Source organism: Ovis aries, chromosome 2, assembly GCF_016772045.2.
Source record: "Ovis aries strain OAR_USU_Benz2616 breed Rambouillet chromosome 2, ARS-UI_Ramb_v3.0, whole genome shotgun sequence".
In the NCBI taxonomy this organism is placed as follows: Eukaryota; Metazoa; Chordata; class Mammalia; order Artiodactyla; family Bovidae; genus Ovis; species Ovis aries.
The window spans coordinates 169,325,683-169,350,300 of NC_056055.1; the positions used below are offsets into that span (position 1 = coordinate 169,325,683).

The following is a 24,618-nucleotide window of genomic DNA, read 5'->3' on the forward strand; positions in this document are numbered from 1 at the left end:
AGCTTCTGAACCAATTATAGAATTAGTAAAGGATTCATTCATTTATTTGTTTAATAAAATACATTATTAAGTAACTACTGTATAGATAAATAGAAATCAGTAAGGTGATAAATGTCTTCAAGGATGTTATAAAGCAGTGTGCTTGGTGTAAACACACACACACACAGCCCCGCCCCAGAAACACACACACACACAGCACACAATTTGTCTATAAATTCAAATAGAATTAAATGCATACTCTGGAAATTTACTGAGATTTTAAAAGATTTTTGAAGTTTTAAAGTTCAGAATTGAACTTTAGAGGATGGGTAGGATTTCCAAATGAATTTCCTCAAGAGCTTAGAGTTTGGGGTCATAGGTTAGTCACTGTACTCTGAGGGGCAATATGAGTACTTGTTTGGAAGCAGGGGGAGTTAGTGGTGATTTTGAGGTGAGATGAGTTCGTTAAGGCTAGAACCAGGGACATGCGAAGGAATATAGCAGAAGGTGAGATTAGAACTATGCAGAAATCTTCAATGTTGTAATTAAAAGCTTTAACTTATTTTGCTGACAACAAAATAATTAGAAGGTTTTGAGGATAAAAATCACATTTTTTTTTCAATTCATGATTTAGGAAGACAAGTGAAAGGCATATGACAGCTCTATGAGAAACAACCCATGGGGAGTTCCCTTTGAAAAGTGATGAAAGACAGATGGTAGCATTTGTAATAGCAATAGAAACGTGAGAATTTAGACAGGAGACAGTGAAAGAATAGGATTGGCAGGGCTCAACAGTTGTCAAAATGGGAGGAATTAATTATGATGGACTGTTCCTCAAGGTGATAGCTCCAGATTAACTCCCCCTCTTCCAAACATTTCACATTTCATAACACAAATAACTTAGAAACTTATAACTCCAATTCTGATTTCTCAAAACATTGTCTCCAAGAAAAGATAAATGAAAACAATTCATATATCCCTCCAGTCAGGATTTTGCATAACCCTGTCTTAAGTAAGAGTACCACATCCTCTAGTTGAAAGCTAGATATTATCTCATCAACGCAATCAAGTTTTAAAACAGTAAAATTTATTTTAATTCCATGACTGAAAATCTTATAGATTTAAAATTTTGGGAGATTGATCATCAGATAATACAATTTAAGTTGGAGACATGATTAATATCAACAAAACCAAGTTTAATGTTTTAGAGTATAAATATGAATTTTTTAAAATAGAATTATCAGACATGCAACACCATCAAAATCAATACAAGGTATAAATGCTATAAATTCTATAAGATGAGAACTGTCACTGGGAAACAGAAAAAAAAGGGCTAATTTTGAGAGAAAAGCTAGGGATAGACTTCATTAAGAAATTGCATTTGACCAGGTCTTGAAAAATAGAGGTGTATTCTTTCTTGTAATAAGAAAGGACAGCTTAACCTAATTTTTACTTGAGGGATACCCCAAGTCCCACCTATAAAAATATTTATTAGCTCCTGCTTATTTTATGGGCTTCCCTGGTGGCTCAGACAGTAAAGAATCCACCTGTGATGTGGGAGACCTGGGTTTGATCCCTGGGTTGGGAAGATCCCCTGGAGGAGGGGCATGGTTTATTTTATAGGTTTTTCTATTTTGTGTGTTTTTGAACGATCATCTTTGATAATGATTCTATGGCTTCACAATATAACTTTTAATCAGATAATGAAATGGGGAGGTAATGATCACATATCTAGTTTCTGTCAGATGTGTTGAGTGTGTGTGCGCTCAAGTCGCTTCAGTCATGTCTGACTCTTTGTGACCCTATAGACTGTAGCCTGCAATGCCCCTCAGTCCACGGATTCTCCAGGCAAGAATACTGGAGTGGGTTGTCACTCCTTCTTCAGGGGATCTTCCTGAGCCAGCCATCAAACCCACGTTTCCTGCATCTCCTGCATTGCTGGTGAATTCTTTTACCCTTGAGCCAGCGGGGAGGACCCATTTTTGTCAGATAGGCGTCACTTATTTAAGTTTTGTTTTTCTTATATTTTGTTTGATTAAAACTAACGTCAGGTAATGGATTGTATCACGAACAACTCTGTTTTTCAAATAGTAATTCAATATAAAATATGTTAGGCTTCCCTCATAGGTCAGTAAGTAAAGAATCCACCTGCCATGCAAGAGAAAAGGGTTTGCTCCCTGGGTCAGAGAAGGAAATGGCTACCCAATCCAGTGATCTTGCCTAGAAAATCTTCATGGACTGAGGAGCCTAGCAGGCTACAATTCATGGGGTCACAAGAATCAGACACGACTTAGCGACTAAACCACCACCACCAGGCTATCGAGAATTATCTTGTGTGTGTGTGTGTGTTTATGTGTATGTTTGCACACTCATATATGTGTGATTTGGGTTATGATTAACTGTTTAAAATTTCATGAAAGATATCAATAGAGAGGAAAAAGTTTTCTACTTCTTTTACATAGTTGATTTATATAGTTGAAGTCAAGTAGTTTTACCTAACTAGTACTGGATTAGAGCAAATGAATCTTCTGTTTATTCCTAATTTGTCCCAGTAATAAAGCCACTTCAACAGGCTTGATACAAGCTAAGCATAATGCCATGTTTTTTTCTATGATTAGAATGTATTTTGACTTGCTAAAGTCACCAAGCTAAATATATTTCCTCAGGTCTAAAAAGGAATATCAGCATAATTATAAATTGTTAAGAGAATTTAAAAAGAGTTTAATTGACATAAACAAGTGGATGGTGTGTTATATCCTTAGCTGTCCCCAGTCTGCTTGCTTTGATCACAGTAAGATTTTTAGTCATGAACACAGATTTGTCTGAAATTACCTCAGAAATTCTTTAAAATCCAGAACATGTGAGAGGCAAAGGTATTTAATAAGGGCACTTCCAAGGTTAGCAGCTTAGAAAAGCTTTGAAGCTTTATAAAGTTGTATATAAGATGACAGAATTAAACTCTACACTTTAATTAGTAACTCAGGAACTTTCACACGACCCCCAAGAATACAACACATGTGGAGGGTTTTAACCTTATTCATGAGGCAGTTGGAACATTAGCTCAAAACCCCTTCTCCCACTGTTATAGCTTGCACAAAAGATTTGTTTTTAAAGGCAGATGCTTTTGTTTGAGATAGAAATTAAAGCTCAAACTCTCAAGGTCAGTCAACCTGCTGTTATTAAACTTATGTGCAGCTCAATCATCTTCTGTGGGTTTGGGGGGTAATGATAAGCAGCAATAAAGCATAGATAATTTGCATCAGGAAGACAAATTAGACCTGGCCAAACAAACCCAGTATGCCTGTGCCCTTTAGAACTAAGACAATCCAACTGCTTGTCTTAAAAAAAAAATAATAATAATTTATCTGGGCTTAAATAATGTCTGGAGTAGGTCATTAACTGTGCTATCATTCTCATGCCAGTCAATCTACTATTTAATCATATAATTGATTATATGTTTTATAAGTGGACATTTAAAAATAGCAATGCCTCAAGAATCATTTCACAATCTTGGTATCAACACCAAAAAAAAAGGAATCAATATTTGGCACTTACTGATAGGTTAATGAATAAACAAGTCTAGTAAGTATAATAGTAGGGGTTGTGGGTTTTCTGAAATGTGTCTACTTGGACTGGCTTTACTTCACAATTTTTGTTTAATTTTTAATTGAAGGATGGTTGCTTTACAGTGGTGTTGGGCCTTACAACAACAACAGGAATCAGTCACAACTATATGTGTATGTGTGTGTCCCCTCCCATTTACGCCTCCCCCATCCCCCATCCCAACCCACTGCACCAATCTTAACTTCCCTGAGTATTTCATAGCTACTTCCCCCTTTGGGAAGATAAGCATTTAGACAGGAGAAAAAATCAGGATGTAATCAATTTCTGTGGAGCTGTCAAACCTGAGGTAGCATCCCACTATACTGGCGGCTGATTGAAATAACACACATGCACTCTGGTTTTTGTTTTAGCTGGATGTATTGGACAGACTGGGAGGAAGATGAAATAGATGACAGCGTGGGAAGGATCGAGAAGGCCTGGATGGATGGCTTCAATCGGCAGATTTTTGTGACTTCAAAGATGCTGTGGCCAAACGGTTTAACTCTGGACTTTCACACCCACACGTTATACTGGTGTGATGCCTATTATGATCATATTGAGAAAGTGTTTTTGAATGGAACTCACAGGAAGGTAAAAGACAAATGCTGCTGTTTTAACCCACAGGCTTCTTTCGCAGAGCCCTGTTGTGTTGTGTTAAAAATACTTTCAAGTTTATTTTTACCCCTCTGAGGTAGCTGCCAGTAGTCTCTGTGGGGTGGCTGAAGGAGGCTGAGCATTAAGCAGTGCAGCTGGCACTTGCCTCCGGGAGACCGGGCCCAGCTCACTGTGGTATGCCAGGATTTGTGGGATTTCTAAAAGAATCTCTTAGGATATCAGAGCTGTTTGAAAATGGCATTTCTACAGTATTGATGTTTGCTAGGGCAAACCAACTCAATTTGGTTCAAATATCTTCAAGTGTTTGGAGCTGAAATTTAACCTAAGTATTTTGACAAAATTATTATAATTCACTTACTCAGATAAAGAACTTTGTAACATTGGAATTGAAATACAAGAGTAGAATGAATTTCAAGCCCATGTATGTGAATAAATATCAACATCTTCTTACCTCGTTTGGTAGAATCATTGCAAAATGATTTTGAAATAATTCTGTGAAATTGACGATGCCATTGACTGTCTGAGAGAGGCAACATTGGAAAAATATCACCTCTATATTCTCTCCTATAGTCAGTCACCTCAGCACATATAGCCTTATGAATGGCTTCAATATTTAGTTAAACAGTAAGAAGATGGAATATGAGAAATTACCAAAATGTTTCCTTTAACAATATACTTCCTTCTTTTTTTTGAAAGGGTATTTGCACAATTGACCAAGCCTATCTACTAAAGACTCTGTTTGAGAAATGTAGTGCATTAATCAGTTAAGACTATTTCAATCCTTGGTTAACTCTAACAATGCTTTAAATAAGTAAATATTTAAATAAGTAAGTAAGACTGATTTGCATTTAACCTAATGTTACAGACTTAAGAAGTATTAAATCAATACATTCCATCCACTCCCAGTGTTATAAGACCGTATTGTATACTTTGGCTATTGGGTGAGCAATATTGCAAGATATATAATGCCACTAATTACTCAGATCAATTTCTATCCCAGAATATCTTATTGAAACGTCATAAGAAAAAGAGATAGGGAAGAGTATCAGACAAAGTTCTTTTATTGTTTGTATTTCTTGACCATATGTATAATTTTGTGTATGAGAGAATTGAAATGGATGCAATGTAAATGGTCTCCTTCAAATAACATGTCCTAAAAACAGGAAAATATGCTCACATTGTGAAATTCACTTTTCAGATATACTGAGAGAAAAGTTTTTAGTTAGATCATTGTTCTACTTATTTGAGTATTCTCTCTAAATATTTGGTTATGTTTCTAGAGGTCATTTCTGATTTTTCACAATGTGTTTATATTTTACAGATTGTTTACAGTGGGAAAGAGTTGAACCATCCTTTTGGACTGTCGCATCATGGGAATTATGTGTTCTGGACTGATTATATGAATGGTTCCATTTTTCAACTAGATTTGATAACTAATGAGGTAACATTACTGAGGCGTGAAAGACCACCCCTGTTTGGGCTTCAGATTTATGATCCACGAAAGCAACAAGGTATTAAAAACCATATAAAACTACATCTGAGTTTTACATATAATAGTACTTCACAGAGGTTGCATAAAGAGTTTGACAGTGTTGCTAAAGTTTTATGATAAAAGGTGTCTAGTCATTCCGAAGTCAATCAAATCTTAGCTTTTGTTACCATAAAAATGTATTATTTATTGTTCAAAATATTCTGAGTGAATAACTCTGGGAATTCTATTAGAGTGAAGTTCAAGGTTTTTTCCAGATACTTCCTTTTTCATGTCATTTCTACTGGAAAAGGCTGTTATTTAAAGTAAAAATCCTCAGTATTTTCAGAGTCAGTATTGTGAGAAGTGGAAAAACTTTCAGTGTGGAAGCAACATTATGGAAAAATGTTAAAATATATATATGTATAATATAAGGATAATAGTATTTTTAAAAATATGTTAGTATATTATCTGATCAATTCATATACATTTGAGGTATATTAAATTATTATAGATGTTATGAAAGTGAAATAATCTACTCTGATATTCATGTCTTATTAAATCAGATAAAATTTTTATATTTTTTAATCTGCATGAGTTATTAATATTTATTAGGCTATCCACAAACAGAATTACTCTGAATTTAGGTAACAGAGTAATGTTTAAACATATACATTACCATATGTAAAATATAAGCCAGTGGGAATTTGCTCAATGACTCAGGGTGTTGTCTTATTGAGAATATGTGTTCAGCCAGATTGATTATTTTTCATTAACTTAGGAGAAATAATCAATACTTTGAGTTTTCTATCCAGAGCAGACAATAGAATGTGGAAATGATGCCTGGTCAACATCTTTTTTGGTCAATAGACATTGAAATTAGATAACCTACTTTGAACCTAAATGTTAGCTACCTTTTTCTACATTGATTAAAGTGGTCAGATTATGAAACAAAATGCTCTCTGGTATTCAAATGCAAACATGTTATCATGTTACATTTTTCTTTTTGTGGGATTTATCTTTGCATCTTTGAATGTTAAATATTAATAAATATTTAGAAACATAATAATCAGTGGCATATAAATTTTGATTAAATGCTCTTGACAGACTTTGTTGAAAGCAAACTTGTAATTGAGTAGAAAACCAAGTCGTACATATCATTAATTCTTCGTGGAAGAAAATAAGCTGATCTTATATAGCTTTGTACCTTGTTTTTCTACAGTATATGACTGTATATACTATGAGGTATTTAAAGAGAGAGTTATAAAATTGTTCCATATAGCTTATATAAAAGAAAAAAAAGCTTATATTTATAGTATAGAGTATATTTATATATATTATTCATATATATGCCTATGAGTACATGCATATAAATACATAGATGATAGCTAATATCACACACACACACAACCACAGGAATACCATGAAAAATATTTAGGAATGCTATCAATGCCATAACCAAACTCTTAGACTTGGTGTTAGAAAATTAGTAATCAGGAAAAACTCTCATCAAACTCTTGACAAAAAGAACATTTAGGTTCAAAGTAGGTTATCTAATTTCAATTGTTGTTGGTAATATGCCAGTTAATTTCAGAACGATAGATATATAGTCATACTAAACAGAAAGTTACATTTAGGAATTAATTTGTAAGTAATTTTTAGGGGCTTATGGTCAAAATGTTTTTATAATATCAAATTGTTTCTTCTTATTTAATTGAAAAGCTTTCTTTCATTTTCATTTACATTAGCTATCTAGAACAATTTTATAACCCTCTCCTAAACTAATTCATAGTAAGTATAGGCAATGGCACCCCACTCCAGTACTCTTGCCTGGAAAATCCCATGGACGGAGGAGCCTGGAAGGCTGCAGTCCATGGGGTCACTGAGGGTTGGACATGACTGAGCGACTTCACTTTCACTTTTCACTTTCATGCATTGGAGAGGGAAATGGCAACCCACTCCAGTGTTCTTGCCTGGAGAATCCCAGGGATGGGGGAGCCTGGCGGGCTGCCATCTATGGGGTTGCAGAGTCGGACACGGCTGAAGTGACTTAGCAGCAAACACTTTTTTAGCTTTTTATTATCTAGTTTCAGAAGTGCACTTATATTTCCTGCATAGAGAATGACATCATTACATAAGGACAATATTCTTAAAAATGTTGATGAATAATTTCCCATATCAAATTAAAAGTAATAGATCAGCTTCTATGATAAATATATGAAATTTGTTGTTGTTTAGTCATTAAGTCGCATTTGATTATTTCTAACAGTTTAGACTGTTAGACTGTTGTAGCCCACCAAGCTCTTCTGTCCATGGAATTTTCCAGGCAAGAATATTGAAATAGGTTCCATTTCCTTCAGCAACAATCCTTCCAAAGAATATTCAGGGTTGATTTCCTTTAGGATTGACTGATTTGACCTCCTTGCAGTCCAAGGGAAGCTCAGTAGTCTTCTCCAACATCAAAATTTGAAACCATCCATTCTTCAGCGCTCAGTCTTCTTTATGGTTCCGCTCTCACATACATACATGACTACTGGAAAAAGTATAGCTTTGACTATCTTTACTTTCATGGCTACAGTCACTGTCCAGAATGATTTTGGAGGCCAAGAAACTAAAATCTGTTACCACTTCCACTTTTTCCCCTTCTGTTTGCCGTAAAGTTCAGTTTAGTTCAGTCATTCAGTCGTGTCTGACTCTTTGCGACCCCATGGACACCAGGCTTCACCATCTATCACCCACTCCCAGAGTTTACCCAAATGCATGTCCATTGAGTCGGTGATGCCATCCAACCATCTCATCCTCTGTCATCCCCTTCTCCTCCTGCCCTCAATCTTTCCCAGCATCAGGGTCTTTTCAAATGAGTCAGCTCTTTGCATCAGGTGGCCAAAGTATTTGAGTTTCAGCTTCAACATCAGTCCTTCCAATGAACGATTAGGACTGATCTCCTTTAGGATGGACTCCAAGGGACTCTCAAGAGTCTTCTCCAATATCACAGTTCAAAAGCATCAATTCTTTGGCGCTCAGCTTTCTTTATATTCCAACTCTCACATCCATACATGACCACTGGAAAAACCATAGCCTTGACTAGATGGACCTTTGTTGGCAAAGTAATGTCTCTGCTTTTTAATATGCTATCTAGGTTAGACATAGCTTTCCTTCTAAGGAGTAAGTGTCTTTTAATTTCATGGCTTCAGTCACAGATGGGACTAGATGCCATGATTTAGTTTTTTGAATGTTGAGTTTTAAGCCAAATTGTTTACTCTCCTCTTTCACCCTCATCAAGAGGCTCATTAGTTCCTCTTTGCTTTCTGCCATTAGAAAGGTATCATTTGCCTATCTGAGGTTGTTGATATTTCTCCCAGAAATCTTGATTCCAACTTGTGATTCATCTAGCTGGGCATTTTCCGTGGTGTACTGCTCTGAATATCAGTTAAATATCAGCTGACAGTATGTAACCTTGTCATACTCCTTTCTCAATTTTGAACCACTCAATTATTCCATGTCTAGTTCTAACTGGTGCTTCTTGACTAAGAAGTTTCAAATCCTAAAGGCACTAAAAATGAGTCCAGAATTGATATTCCCCTCTCTCTACTTCTGAAAACCTGCTGGCTCTAGTAATTATCTGAGGAGTGGTCAATACTCTTCACCGTGACAAGGGTGTGTTCCATGATGGAGTTGTGAAATTTACTAACTAATAATTATCTGTGATTATAACTACCAGTAAGTGGGCTAAATATTCTTATTTAAATCTCACAGAAGACATTTAATATAAGTCCTATTCATTTATATTATGCATATGAGAAATCCAAGAGTCTGGTAGATGTAGCCATTCTCCTCAGAAAACAAGGAGCCAGTGTACAAATTCAAGTTTATCTGACCACAAAAGAGTTTTATGTGATTCATTTATGTAGCCATTTTAATTAATGAAAATTATATAGCTACTGTATTTTTAGATATGGGAAAGGGACATGTGTTTTTTTAAAATAATTGTCATTTTATAATTATTAATTTTTTATTCAATTATTTTTTTTAATATAAAGAGTCCCTGGACTACACATTTATAGAATTGAGGATTCAACAATCTTAGACTACAAAGCACTAGTATATCATATACAGCTTTAAAAATATATCTTTAGTCTGCTTTAAAATGCAAATTTTGTAGCAGAGATTATGTATATTCTTTCTCACATAGAAACGAGATACCATATGTGTTATTTGATAGTTATGTCTGTCAAACATATCTGTCCACATACTTGTACCTTGTTTCTACACACACAAGTAACTGTTACTGTCATTCAACTTGCTAACTAGAAGTTTCATTCATTCACTTACACAGTCTGTGGCAGACACTGTAAGGGGCAGAAGATTCCTACTTCTCCTAATTATTAGATTGAGGAAAAAAGGCAATGTTTTTGGTCCAGACAGATCTTACCTTAAACTTCATTTAAAAAACTGTTCGTCATTTGTTTTCCTTGCATATTTCATTTTTTTTAAAGTACTTCCTAAATGACTTAATCTAGAATTTTAGTTTGTTGTTTTCAGTTATTTTTATGACCCTTATTGATCTAATTTTATTTTGTCATATATAAACAAGTTGGAGTATAAGAGCATAAATTTTAGATTAATATAAATTCTTATTTCTATTCATTTGGAAAATATATGAAAAAAGAAATAATATGAATATTAGTATTATTACCTGAAAATAAATAATAATTTGTGCTCTAAATCCTTACTTTTATAATTATTATTTATATATTTTTTCTAAATATTGGAGAAGTCATTTACTTCTTTAGATCTTCAGTAGTTTCACGCACAATGAGATGAAACCTATTTTTATAATTGTATTATAAACTTAAATTAAAATGACAGTGTATGTAAGGTAACTAATCCTGGGAATGATGAATTATAGATATTCAAAATGAAAGCTATCAATATGTTAATGAACACTTTTTTGATATTTATGTGTAAAGATTTTACTGCTCTTTGTAGTCAGTCATGTTTTCAATAAAATATTTTTATATGACTACTTTTGCAAGGTATTAACATTTCAGTAAAGACTATTATATAAATCCTATCTGGAGTATGTTTAAGTGATAAATTAAAAACAACATTGGGATATAACTAAAGTAAAAACATTCTAACCAGTTCTAATAAGATACAGAATTATTCAAATTAATTTAGATTTGGAATTTGTATCATGACAGTACAAATAAAAATTTCTCTCTTTTAATATACTGTACTCACGGACAATGAATCTACTTTAAATCTTGAATATAGTAATTTATTTCTAAATACTTAAATTTTATATTCAATGGCAATAGTAAGTATGAATCATGCTATTGAATTAAGGAGTATGACTTTCAGCATATATTTTTGGTAGGAAAATATAGCCTAATATTGCATTTAGTACTTTCTTCTTTTCTTACTGCTGTAAATTATTCATATACTTCTTAAAATATTTTGAGTTAATTCTCATTTTCCAGATTCTTTATGTTGCTAAAATATTCACTATGTAGTTTAATCCTGTACAAAATGTGCATAATATAGGTAGAACACCTAAGCATCCTATGAAGTATTATATGTTTACTCCATTGTCTTGGAATAAATATGACTAAATTTGGAAGTTGCTTAAAAATGTTCTTTATGCCCTGTTAAAAAAAACTTGAACTGTACTTAATTTCCTTAGCTTTTAAAAAATATATAAATGTATAGATATATATATTTAATTTTTATAAACATTGTAAATTGAATTTACTTCTCAGAATAATGAGAAATAAAATTACATACTTTAATTTTTTTTCTGATCTGAGGACACAATGATAATCTATGGGAGTGAGTTAAATATTTATTGCATATAGCAATATTTCAAGTTTAGCTCATTTATTAATGCTCTTCACATCTAACCCCTGAAGCCCAAAGTACAATGGCCAAGGTAAAATGTCACTTTTGTCACATTTTTGGCACTTGAACTTTAACTGCCAATACAGTTTTAATCATCATATTATTGACTATATGTCTCCCAGTAATTAAAACTCTTGATTTTGAATGTTTGAGTAAAATATTCTGATGTAATTGAAATGTTGTTTATTGATACCTTGGAAAATGCAAGGTGTATACATAGTGTAAAATGATCCTGTTATTTACACTGCCAGTTGGGCTGCTGGTCTACTCATGTGTATCTCAGAAAAGAGACTTTCTTCCTCACCTTTCCAGCTTGTGGGAATGAATAGCGTCAAAATGATGACAACCTAAATTTTACTTTGATGTGCATATTTATGGAACAGATTCTCCAGCCTCTTCAAAAATTTATCTCAGTTTTATCTGAGTCTCCAAGGGTATCTCACAAATGTTCATAAATAATACCATTATGAATTTCCCTTCGAGCCTGCTTTATTGCTAGCAATCAAATGTCTCTTCAGTGCCTCAGCTGTTTCCTCCCCGGGACAACACTTTACCCTTGTGTACTGTACATTCTCCCGATGCCAGTGAGGCTGCTCATTTTTAAGCCTTCACAGCCAGCCTGCATTCCTTGTTTCCTCAATGCACTGACATGCCAGTGTCTTCCTTGCAAAAGAGGAAGGAAAGTCCCTCCCATCTCCCCAGTGTTTGCCTTCTGTTTGGTGTTGGTCGCTCAGTTGTGTCCGACTCTTTTTGACCTCATGGACTGTAGGCTACCAGGCTTCCCTTTCCATGGGATTTCCCAGGCAAGAATACTGGAGTGGATTGCCATTCCCTTTCTCCAGGGGATCTTCCCAACCCAGGGACTGAACCTGGGTCTTCTTCATTGCAGGTGATTCTTTACCATCTGAGCCCCCAGGGAAACCCTTTCTGTTTATTTGGAATTCAAAGCACATCCATAATGCCTGTCTGTAGACTACTTTCTGAATAACTCAAGCTTGCATATACAAGGCCTCTTCTAGGAATCTATCCTGGACAGACACCATTTAGTCCACTCTGTCTTTTTCTCTTCTGTTGCCTGTCTGCACACAGACCCCAATATCTTCCAAGCAACATGTAAATTCCTTTTATGTACCAGTGCATCATATATTTTCAAGCCTTTTTAGATTTCATTTATCATTCAGCAGGAATCCTGATTACTTGAATGTGTCCATGGTATATATGTGTGTACATTTGTATGCCTGCAAAACATCTCCTAAAAAGAACATGAACCCCAACTGGTTAACTTTGTATGGAATCAAGAGTTCTCTGACGTACTTTCTTCACTCTTCTTGCAGGTGACAATATGTGCCGAGTCAATAACGGAGGCTGTAGCACACTGTGCTTGGCCATCCCAGGAGGCCGAGTATGTGCCTGTGCTGATAATCAACTTTTAGATGAAAATGGGACCAATTGCATATGTAAGAATCTTTTCATGTTACACTCATGGTTTCTTTGTGTCTTTTTGACAAATAATAGCAGATGAAACCAAAGGAATTAAAATCAAACTTGGAAAGAGAAATTCAGATAATAACTTAGGTATAATTCTTTTTAAACTATGAATAATTGAAGGAATTAGTGTCTAATATACACATGAATAATGATAATGCAGTTTAACTGAGTATCCTGGCACTGCTGCATCTGTCTTGTGCTGTGTTGTGCTTTGCTCAGTCGCTCAGTTGTATCTGACTCTTTGCAACCCCAGGGACTGCAGCCCACCAGGCTCTTCTGTTCATGGGGATTCTCCAGGCAAGAATACTGGAGTGGGTTGCCATGCCCTCCTCCAGGAATCAGACCAGGGTCTCCTGTATTGCAGGCGGATTCTCTACCAGCTGAGCTACCAGGGAAGCATCTAGCTTAGTAAAATTTAAAAATAATTATATGCCACAGAAGAAGATATTTCTTGAAATTGTTAAGGAACCTCACCATCAGTAACTGTAACTGCATATAAATGAAAAATCTGTCTATAATGTCATTATTGAACAATAAACTACTAGGGCATTTCAATGTGTATCATCCAGTATAAGAATCCAACAACTATTACCTATGATTATTATCAGTAATAGAAATAATAATAACTTCTATGATACATAGTTATAAGGATCCACATCAAAATGCCCTAGTAGTTTATTGTTCAATAATGGCATTATGAATAGATATAGCTTTAGAAATCAACATTTTTATTTAAAAGAAATAAGATGTTGCAGGTTAGTTGAAATCTTCTTTATTATACTTGCTACTTAATGACCAAACAAAATTTGTCTTCAAAATCCTAGAAACGTTCTTTATAACTAGAGAATATTTTGATCTAATATACCTCAGAATACAAATATGAATTTAACATGGGCAAGGTTTTTTCCCCCATTATTAATAGAATTTTAAAAATTGCCTATATAAGACACTACCTGTAGGAAATAGTTCTGTAAGGTGTACTGCCTTTGATTCATCAGATGGTATCCCTCCATTTGTTCAGTGATATTATTAAATAATTTCCATTTGGTTGTTGTTTTCTTACATCAGAAGAGAAGAGATCTACCAAGACCTGTAGTTTGGGAACAGACAGGTATTAAATATTGCTCTGAACAGCAGAAAGTCTGTCCAGTTGCCTGGTAGATTAAATCTTATCTTAGTTATTGGGATAAATGGTATGATTCATGTGTATATTTCTCAGTTTGATTTCTAGCATAGATCCTTTTAAGATTATTTTTCTGGTACAAAATGAGATTCTTTGCTACTCTAGCTGGATGACTTTGCCATTAGAACAGATGAAATGCACACACACACAGAGGCACATACATACAAAGACAGTAACCTTTGTGAACCTTCACCAGGTCCATTCCTGCCTTTGCTCTATCCTGAGAATTCCTCTCAAAGATGAAAAGTAGCACTGCGCTGTCTCCTTTTTATGGTCGCCACAGACCTTACTGTCAGTACTGGAGGAACAAAGGGAGTTTCATTCTGCCTAAAGATAGATAAGCTTGTTCAATTTCAAGTGGAATAACTTAGGCTTCTCATTGAATATTAAATCTCATCTTCTTGGTCTTGCAGAAAAGTCAAAATTCAGTAAAGATAGTGTCAATAAAATGATCAAGAGGCTGATTTCTCAGTAACTTAAGAATGTATATTTTTCATCTTTGTTTTCATCGTGGGTAATTGGAAGGAAAGGGTATACATCAGGTACTAATAACTAGATGACTTTTTAAGCTTTACATTTTCTAATTAGCTCTTTAATGTTAATTGTAAATTATAATGTGATGTATTATTTGCTTTCCTATTTCCTTTATTCTTATGCCCCATTAAAAATTATGGATTCCTTATGTGTTAGCATATCTATACCTATATTGATATTGATATATGAAAGATTTATCACTGGGTTATCTCCATATAAATAAAAATTAGGTGACTTTTGCTTGTAAGGAAATACTATGCATAATGTTGGTAATTTAGCTGATGTTAAGAGATTTGATATGCTAGTTTATATATGACTATACATATGGTGAAAGTTAAAGGAGATTTCTGTGAGACTATTGGTGTATTTTAATATTTATAATTCATGGATGAGGTAACCCCAATTCAATTAAAGGGGATAGAATTAGTATTTTTATCTAGAGATGTTACACTAAACAATGTTAAATGATGAAAGCAGGTGAGTATTTATTTGAGAATTTGTTATTGCATTGGAAGTTTAAAATTTTACTAGATTTTTCAAATGCATGAAACTTATCTAGATTCTTTTCTAATGTAATGGAAAATTAAGAGAAATATTACAGTAACTAATTTATTGCAAAAAACTTAAAGTATATTTATATAAATTATTCCAGTTTCTATTCATTTAGTAGCAAAATTTTTATAAAGATAATTTAGCCTTAGTTTGCAGATGAGGAAATTAAAGTTCAAAAGGACATGAATACATGGAGTTCATGGTTGCAGACTGTAAGGCAAAACAAGTTTCAGTGTGTCACTAGCCTCTCTTTAATGTTCATGTCTCTGGGCTTCTGACTTAGTTTAGGCCAGATTACAGACTTGTTATTCAACTGGAATAACATTTTAACCAGCTTTAAATATAAATCTGTAGCAAAACAAAAAATACATGTTGCAGTCTCTGAGATATGATCTTCCTGGTTCTAGTCATCCTCACTGAACTGACATCAAATGAACAAAAACCCATTGGCAGATGGTCAGGCCAGAATTAGACACCAATGGTTGTTTCTCAATGAACTTGTGCCAGAAAGCAGTGCCAGAGGAGGCATTCACCCAACAGAAAAATATTGGTATGCTACATGGTTGATTAAGGATGCATTCTAATGCCATGCCTGGACGGAATTAAGAATGAGAGTAGGCTGGGCTCTTCATTTTTGTGAACCTCCTGTGTCATGGTCAAATCTTCTCACATTAGAAATGAGACCTGGCGTAGTGTAGTTGGGTTTTGGCAAAATGGCTCAGACGGTAAAGTGTGTAACGGGGAACTTACTGCCCTGTAGAAGCATATGTAAAACCAGTCGATTACTGATCAAGTAAGTTTATTTCTTTTAAATTTATCTTGATGACGTTGTAGGGAAAATCACAACATAGAAAATTAATAAATGAGAACATGAGTAATACCAAGAAAGTAAGATAAGCTCCTAAAAAATGAGAGTCACGATTTTTTTTTTCAAAATAGCATAATAATTTGGTCTAGAGTATTGAGACAATAGCACAGTAATTATTTAAATGCCTCTTTTGTGGCCTGGAAAAAAAAAAGAAAAAGAACAGAATTTTCCAATATGCCTTACCCAAGAGATCAACTTAAACATTGACCAAAATATTGGTCATCGAAGGATAGCACTGCACAATTATATATCAGTGGTACTCTGTGACCTTCTCCACCTTCTGGAACACCAGATATATTCCTCTGTCAGAAACAGTGCTCTGCTATGGCTCAGCCATTTATCTGTTCAGCTGTGACAAGCCTTATGTTCTAGGATATATGCAATCTAATGTGTAGTAAAAAGTTTAAGGCAGTAAAAAGTTTAGAAGCCTCATCCAGATGAATATTTATGGTCTCCTGTGCATAGGAACTCACAGAAGATTATGTACCACTTAGGTTGGCTGCTCAGAAGACCACTCCATCTAATGAAAGGTCATCCTGCTATGATCTAAAGGAGAAAATTCAAAAACCATAGCAGCATTTTTCACACTGCCTTCCTATATGGGCAAGCTTACACAGAGTCATTCAGCAAACTACAACTTCAACTTTTCTTTTAGGTTTTTCTCTTCCCCTATTCAAATCAAGTAATAGAAATGGTGTACTCCCAAAATGCAAAAAAAAAAAAAAAAAAATCTGTTAAGCAAATAAACATATCCTAATGTGAAACATACAGGAACAATTGGGAAATTGTACTATATTTTTTATTTTAGACTAATGGTTTTATTACTAAGTAATCATAAGTTTGGTATGCTGCTGCTAAGTCGCTTCAGTCATGTCCGACTCTGGGTGACCCCATAGAAGGCAGCCCACCAGGCTCCCCCGTCCCTGGGATTCTCCAGGCAAGAACACTGGAGTGGGTTGCCATTTCCTTCTCCAATGCATCAAAGTGAAAAGTGAAAGTGAAGTTGCTCAGTCATGTCCAACTCTTGGCGACCCCATGGACTGCAGCCTACCAAGCTCCTAAGTGCATGGGATTTTCCAGGCAAGAGTACTGGAGTGGGGTGCCATCGCCTTCTCTGAAGTTTGACTAGTCAACAGCAAAACATCAATTGAGAGAGGAGATAAGAGCTAGTTTAGAATAGATTACCACGATGGGGTTGAAGAGAAGAAAAGCAAAATTAGGAACATAGAATCTTATTCTTGGGCACCAAAGCTTATTAAACCAAGGTCAGGACCATATATATTAAATTCAAACACTGAACTGAAGTCTAAATATATGATTTAAAACTAAAATAATTAAAAGTTTATTAGTAAGCTTTCTTCATTTACTTCTTTATTTTCTGGACATTAACATGATCAATCATTCCACCAGTTTTTACCAAAGAAAAGAGTTAATTCTGGAGTGCGTATTTCCCTTGCAGTTTATTGATGGGTCATGCAGAGACCTTCTAATTCCACTGCTCTAACAGCAGGAACCATAGGATGTGTGAAAACTGGCAGTCCCTTGCCAGGCATGTCATGATTCATGTCATTTTATTTTCAAGCCTAAATTATAGGATTGTTTCTTACTTTGTCAGTTTTCTTACTCATGAGATAATGTTATAATATTTTTACTAGAAGTGACCCTGACAGTAGAATTATAGGTTTTGAATCAGTGTTCAAATTCAAGTACAACTCTGAAGCTAAGATTATAAGCATACTGTCTGTTAAGATGCTGAAAGTAATTCATGGTTGTGCCTAAATACTCAAGTGCAACGTGGGTTCCATCGCATTAAGCCTTGGAACAAAGTGGCATGGATGGTGGAGTTTTCCTATATGTTTTTGGTTATGGGGAGAACTTTATCACTCTTTCTTTCTAGTTACGTATCTTTTTTTTTTCCCCCTTTAAACTAACTCTGTTCATGTTCTTGGTTGATAGAACATTAATTGCTGAGCCAGTTGAAGTTGTAATGTAATTATTGAAGTTTTAAAGTATTTATTCAATCTCCAGAGATAGAATATCTCACTGCAATAATGGCTGTAGTGTAGAATTATCAGCCTCTGTTAATTCCAGGAAGTCAAGCAACAAGTATTTTTGAACATTTCTTCTGTACCTGGTTCTAGTCTAGGCATTTTTTTGTTCTGTAATATGTGACATTGTCCTTCATATAGTCAAAAATCTTGTGAAAACACAAGCTATGTGAACATTACTTATAAAATAATGCCTTTGTAGAAGTTTCTGCAAGGTGTACAGAATAATGATCTTATTTTTAAGTGGAAGCTATTCACTCTCTTCATTGATGCTAGATGTACTTGCTTCATCATCTTGTTGATTCTTGCAAGATTTGGTAGATTGCCTGGCCATCAGTTTGGGTTATTTGGTAGATAATATTGCTACCCAGTTCCACAGATAGGTGAATGCTAAGAAAAAGACCACATTTTGGAATGTCTAAATTGCTATCTTATCCATATTATCATCTATCACATTAGATTTTAATGTGCTAATGGGCATTGTGGGCTCAAAGATGACCTGTCTTTTATCATTATGTCCTGAACAAACCTAGTCAGCCTTGATAAACATGATTTCTTGTGATATAACTATTGATTACATCTGAAATATGTGGGTTAGGGCTGAATACATTAACGATGCCAAATGCCCTGGGAGATATCAGAAATTAGAACTCAACATCTTAAAAAAAATCTTTATGATTATGAAGAGTCTGAAAGTTTACCCACGTTGCCAACTAACATGTTAACCCACCAGAGTTTCATAGATTTAGACAGAAGGCATGCAATTCCTGGATCAGGCACAAAGGATTTTATTCATCAAAGCAGGTCACTAAGTTGCACATTCACTTTGATTCTCCTTGCTCCATCCCACCTCCGTGTCATATGAAGATGAGGCCCAGAGAGGCCAGGTAGAGGTAGCACACGGAATGTGTTTATACCATAGTTGAAAAACTCTTGGGCTTAAAAGTCTGCTGGAAAATCTACCCAACCTTTGCTTTGCAGGGAGATGTTATCTTGGTTAAGGAGCAAACCTACTCTCTGTCCTAAAAGGAAGCACCATTTGTATCTTCCAAGGCTGTTAGCTATTTAAACATCCTTGAAAAAATAGTCCAGAAAGAAGCTGACACAAGACATGTAGAAACACTAAGAAGAAATGCCTGTCCAACAAATTATAAGGCTTAGAAGAATTATAGACGAACTTTTAAATGTCAAAAATATTCATATATGTTTAATATGTGTCATTATAGATATAAATGGTACCTAACTGCTGTTATAAGTGATTACTCATATGTATTAATGACATTGATATAAATCATTATCAGAAGCAGTAAATACAAAAGTTAAATTATCTCAGGAAGTAAGCTCTACTGTTTTTCAAGCAATTATCCTTAACCTATTATGAAAAATGAAAATGTAACCTTTGTAATCTGTTTTTGAAAAGTGCCAACTGTATATGAGCAAATATCATTTAAAAATAACTGACTACCCACATATATATGAAACTGTGTTTAAAATGAGTGTAGAAATTATTCCTGTTTTCATTCATTCCATAATGATCTAATTATCAGTTGAAAGCATTTGAACCTTCAATTCAGTTCAGTTCAGTCACTCAGTCATGTCCGACTCTTTGCGACTCCATGAATTGCAGCACGCCAGGCCTCCCTGTCCATCACCAACTCCCAGAGTTGACTCAGACTCACATCCATAGAGTCGGGGATGCCATCCAGCCATCTCATCCTTTGTCGTCCCCTTCTTCTCCTGCCCCCAATCCCTCCCAGCATCAGAGTCTTTTCCAATGAGTCAACTCTTCGCATGAGGTGGCCAAAGTACTGGAGCTTCAGCTTTAGCATCAGTCCTTCCAAAGAAATTCCAGGGCTGATCTCCTTCAGAATGGACTGGTTGGATCTCCTTGCAGTCCAAGGGACTCTCAAGAGTCTTCTCCAACACCACAGTTCAAAAGCATCAATTCTTTGGCGCTCAGCTTTCTTCAAGTCCACCTCTCACCTCCATACATGACCACAGGAAAAACCATAGCCTTGACTAGATGGACCTTAGTTGGCAAAGTAATGTCTCTGCTTTTGAATATGCTATCTAGGTTGGTCTTAACTTTTCTTCCAAGGAGTAAGCGTCTTTTAATTTCATGGCTGCAGTCACCATCTGCAGTGATTTCAGAGCCCCAAAAATAAAGTCTGACACTGTTTCCACTGTTTCCCCATCTATTTCCCATGAAGTGATGGGACCGGATGCCATGATCTTCATTTTCTGAATGTGGAGCTTTAAGCCAACTTTTTCACTCTCCACTTTCACTTTCATCAAGAGGCTTTTAGTTCCTCTTCACTTTCTGCCATAAGGGTGGTATCATCTGCATATCTGAGGTTATTGATATTTCTCCTGCAATCTTGATTCCAACTTGTGTTTCTTCCAGCCTAGCATTTCTCATGATGTACTCTGCATATAAGTTAAATAAGCAGGGTGACAATATACAGCCTTGACGTACTCCTTTTCCTATTTGGAACCAGTCTGTTGTTCCATGTCCAGTTCTAACTATTGCTTCCTCACCTGCATATAGGTTTCTCACGAGCAGGTCAGGTGGTCTGGTATTCCCATCTCTCTCAGAATTTTCCACAGTTTATTGTGATCCACACAGTCAAAGGCTTTGGCATAGTCAGTAAAGCAGAAATAGATATTTTTTGGAACTCTCTTGCCTTTTCCATGATCCAGCGGATGTTGGCAATTTGATCTCTGGTTCCTCTGCCTTTTCTAAAACCAGCTTGAACATCAGGAAGTTCACGGTTCACATATTGTTGAAGTCTGGCTTGGAGAATTTTGAGCATTACTTTACTAGTGTGTGAGATAAGTGCAATTGTGCGGTAGTTTGAGCATTCTTTGACATTGCCTTTCTTTGGGATTGGAATGAAAACTGACCTTTTCCAGTCCTGTGGCCACTGCTGAGTTTTCCAAAATTGCTGGCATATTGAGTGCAGCACCTTCATAGCCATCATCTTTCAGGATTTGAAATAGCTCAACTGGAATTCCATCACCTCCACTAGCTTTGTTCGTAGTGATGCTTTCTAAGGCCCACTTGACTTCACATTCCAGGATGTCTGGCTCTAGATGAGTGGTCACACCATCGTGATTATCCAGGTCATGAAGACCTTTTTTGTACAGTTCTTTTGTGTATTCTTGCCACAAGAATTAATATCTTCTGCTTCTGTTAGGTCCATACCATTTCTGTCCTTTTTCGAGTCCATCTTTGCATGAAATGTTCCCTTGAAGACCTTGTCTCTAAATTGATTATGTTAAAGAGTATTTAATTTGGAAATATCAATTTTCTAGGGTAGTTTGTCTTTCCCTAGACAAATTAAACTTCTTTAATGTAGATATAATTTTTCAGAAGCAAGTATGACTTCACTCTGGTCTATGGGTATTTTTGATCATTTCTTAAAACTGCGAATTAAGTTATTTGATCAAAGATCATGTTAAAAAGTCTTTTAAATTAGGGAGATTTTTAATAGTTGAAATCAATCATTTCTTGTTTTCTGCAATCTTCAAGCTATGAGACAACTGAACTGACTATTTCTTTTGACATGATTTAAGAAAATCTTAAACCTGAACTTAAGTAGGGAAGAAAACTGATTATATCTCCAATCAGGTTTCTTGTCCCATAGGGGGAAAAAAAAATAATTCTGAGAGACTATTGACTACTAGGCTTAATAATTATAAAATAAAATTAACCAAGCTACTAATTCCATTTCTAACTTGGGCTTATGTAGAGTCAAAAGAAGGAACTATACCATCCTCAAAGATCTTAAGATCTAACCAAGCAGACAAAGTACAAAATAAGGGGAATTTTCATGTTGTCAGTGATCAGTTCTAGAGATTCTGAGAGAAAAACTAGATCCTAGAGATGCTCAGACACATCCCACATTATACCTCCATTTTGTCATGATTCCCATCCTCATTCCTAGTTGCTACTATAAAAAAGTTACCCTGAGATTGAATAAGAGACCCAATGACCTCCCATTTTTGTTTTTATTTATTGTCATTTCCTTGAGATGTGTTATCTTTTCTTCTTGCTCTCTTTATATGTGTGTGTGTGTGTGTGCATGTGTGTGTGTGTGTATGTGTGTGTGTGTGTGTGTGTGTGTGTGGTGTCATGCCTGGTGGCTCAGTCTCCAGTATTCTTGCCTGGAAAATCCCATGAACAGAGGAGCGTGGTGGGATACAGTCCATGGGGTTGCAAAAAAGTTGGACACACACAAAACAACTACACACACACACACACACACACATAATATACACACATGCATATATATACATTTATATGAATATGTACCTATATATTCTTTTAAAAATTGTTACTTTCAAGTGACTTTATGCAATGGTAGCATTAAAGAAATTGCTTCTTCTGCATTTTGTTATTGAGAAAGATTAAACAAGGAGGAAAAATTACTGTTAGGTCCTATATACAGAGTCTGCTTTTGTGAGAGGGAAGAGAAAACACACAGGATTACCTTTGATCTCAATGAATATTTCATTCACCACACTGACTATATTTTTCACCCTGAAGACCTAATTTTGTAAAGAACTCCTTAAATGAGAATCTGGATTATATGGGACAGTTTTCTGTTCTCTACCCCATGCACCCACACGCCTTGTGTCTTGTTGCCTAACTCTCTGAAGCAGAGTCTTTGCAGCTATGGTTCAGTGCTGTGTTTCCTCTTCCATTCTCTGCATCAGAGAAAATGCAGGGGTTAAAGGAGTGAAACACAGAGTGTTCTGGAAATGCCACATAGTTTTCTCAATACCTCTTATTATTGAAGTCCATATAGGTTTTGTGACAGTTCATCAATGTGAACCAGCTACCCCAAATAAAATTTAAAGCCATTAGAACTAGAATGGAAAACCTGGCTTCTGTTTCTTCTAGTAATAAGCCACTTTTGATAATTCAATGTCTTTTTCAGTCAATGAAATACAGATCATTTACCTTAGCTGTCATCACATTCCCTTCAGTTTTTAGATTCTATTGAATCCACTCAGAGAAGTGGGCTACTACAGTAGCCCTTTCAATATGTGAATAAATCCCAATTAATGGAATTTCTGACATTTGACTAGAGAATATGGAATGTATGATAAAAACACTCCAAAGAATCTGGATGTATAAGGAGATTGTTTTGGTTAACTTAAAATTTCCGTAAATATTTAACCAGATCTAACTGTTTTGTTTTTTTATTTTGTACTTTCAGACCAGTGATAAACATAACCATCAGTGCTGTGTGCTATTCCCTTGTCTTTTCACTTTGATTAGTTCTTGATGTATTAATGTGTAAAAAGTGAAAGTGTTAGTAGCTCAGTCATGTCTGACTCTTAAGGTGGAGGTAATAAAATTCTTTGCCATGCCTTCAGTTAAGCTTCTGAATGAAAGTTCTTTAAAAAGTAAAACTACAAACAGCAAAAATATGATAGTATTTTTTCATCGTTGTTATTATTATTTTGGTGACATTTGCTTAAAATGAATCTCCACAATTCTTATGGAATAATTATTGTTGGAAAAACAAAATTTTCTCATTTCCAGTGATGATTGGCTCTACAGTGCTTTCATTATTTTCTGTGAAATGCAATGAAATAAATGCTATTATTATATAAAATTATCTTTTAATGAATTGAAAATATCCAATATTGCTTATATACCTTGTTTGTTTGTTTTTTAAACCCTAGTTAATCCTGGAGAAGTATTGCCTCAGACATGTAAAGCTGGAGAATTCCGCTGCAGAAACAGACACTGCATCCAAGCTCGGTGGAAATGTGATGGTGATGATGACTGTCTGGATGGAAGTGATGAAGATTCAATCAGTTGCTGTAGGTTCTCCTACAAGTTATATTAAAATTTGCTGAGTTTTTGAGTGTGCGAACTATTAAAGCAGTCTGGGGGAGAATATCTAAAATTATCATTAATGCAAATTGAACTTAGTTTGTTTTTTTTTTCCCCCCAGTCATCATTTGGTATAGACGTTAGACCTAAATGACCTTCTTTGTATACCTTTAAAGCACTATTTTTTTCATCCTTCCACATCTTTGAATATTACTTCAGAAATTCTTCAGAAATTGCTTCAGAAATTCTTCGGAATATTGCTTCAGAAATTCTTTTCTTTCCTGTTTTGTGCCATCAGCACCACCATACCATTGTTAGAAGGTTGCTCTAGGAGACCCCTTCAGACCTCTGAATTTAAAGATGTGAAAAGTCAATTTAAACTCCCCCAAGGCAGAATTACTCATAAAGAAGGTCACAATCCACTCCATTGCTCCTTGGCAACAGAGCCTTGGAGATGGTCCAAGGAAACAGACATGTGTTTGGAACATGTTATTACCTAACTTCACTGGCTCAGTTCATAGTAGGAGA

The 24,618-nt window shown here is 35.1% G+C and overlaps 1 protein-coding gene across 1 annotated transcript in view; it reads left to right on the forward strand.

Moving 5' to 3' along the window:
* The window catches only part of LRP1B (LDL receptor related protein 1B), a 2,196,232-nt gene that overhangs the window by 1,253,244 nt on the left and 918,370 nt on the right, over nt 1-24,618 (forward strand). The window contains exons 13-16 of the mRNA XM_060411151.1: nt 3,954-4,173; nt 5,519-5,708; nt 12,901-13,023; nt 23,937-24,077. Of these exons, the coding sequence (XP_060267134.1) occupies nt 3,954-4,173; nt 5,519-5,708; nt 12,901-13,023; nt 23,937-24,077 (674 nt within the window). The remainder of the gene's footprint in view (nt 1-3,953; nt 4,174-5,518; nt 5,709-12,900; nt 13,024-23,936; nt 24,078-24,618) is intronic.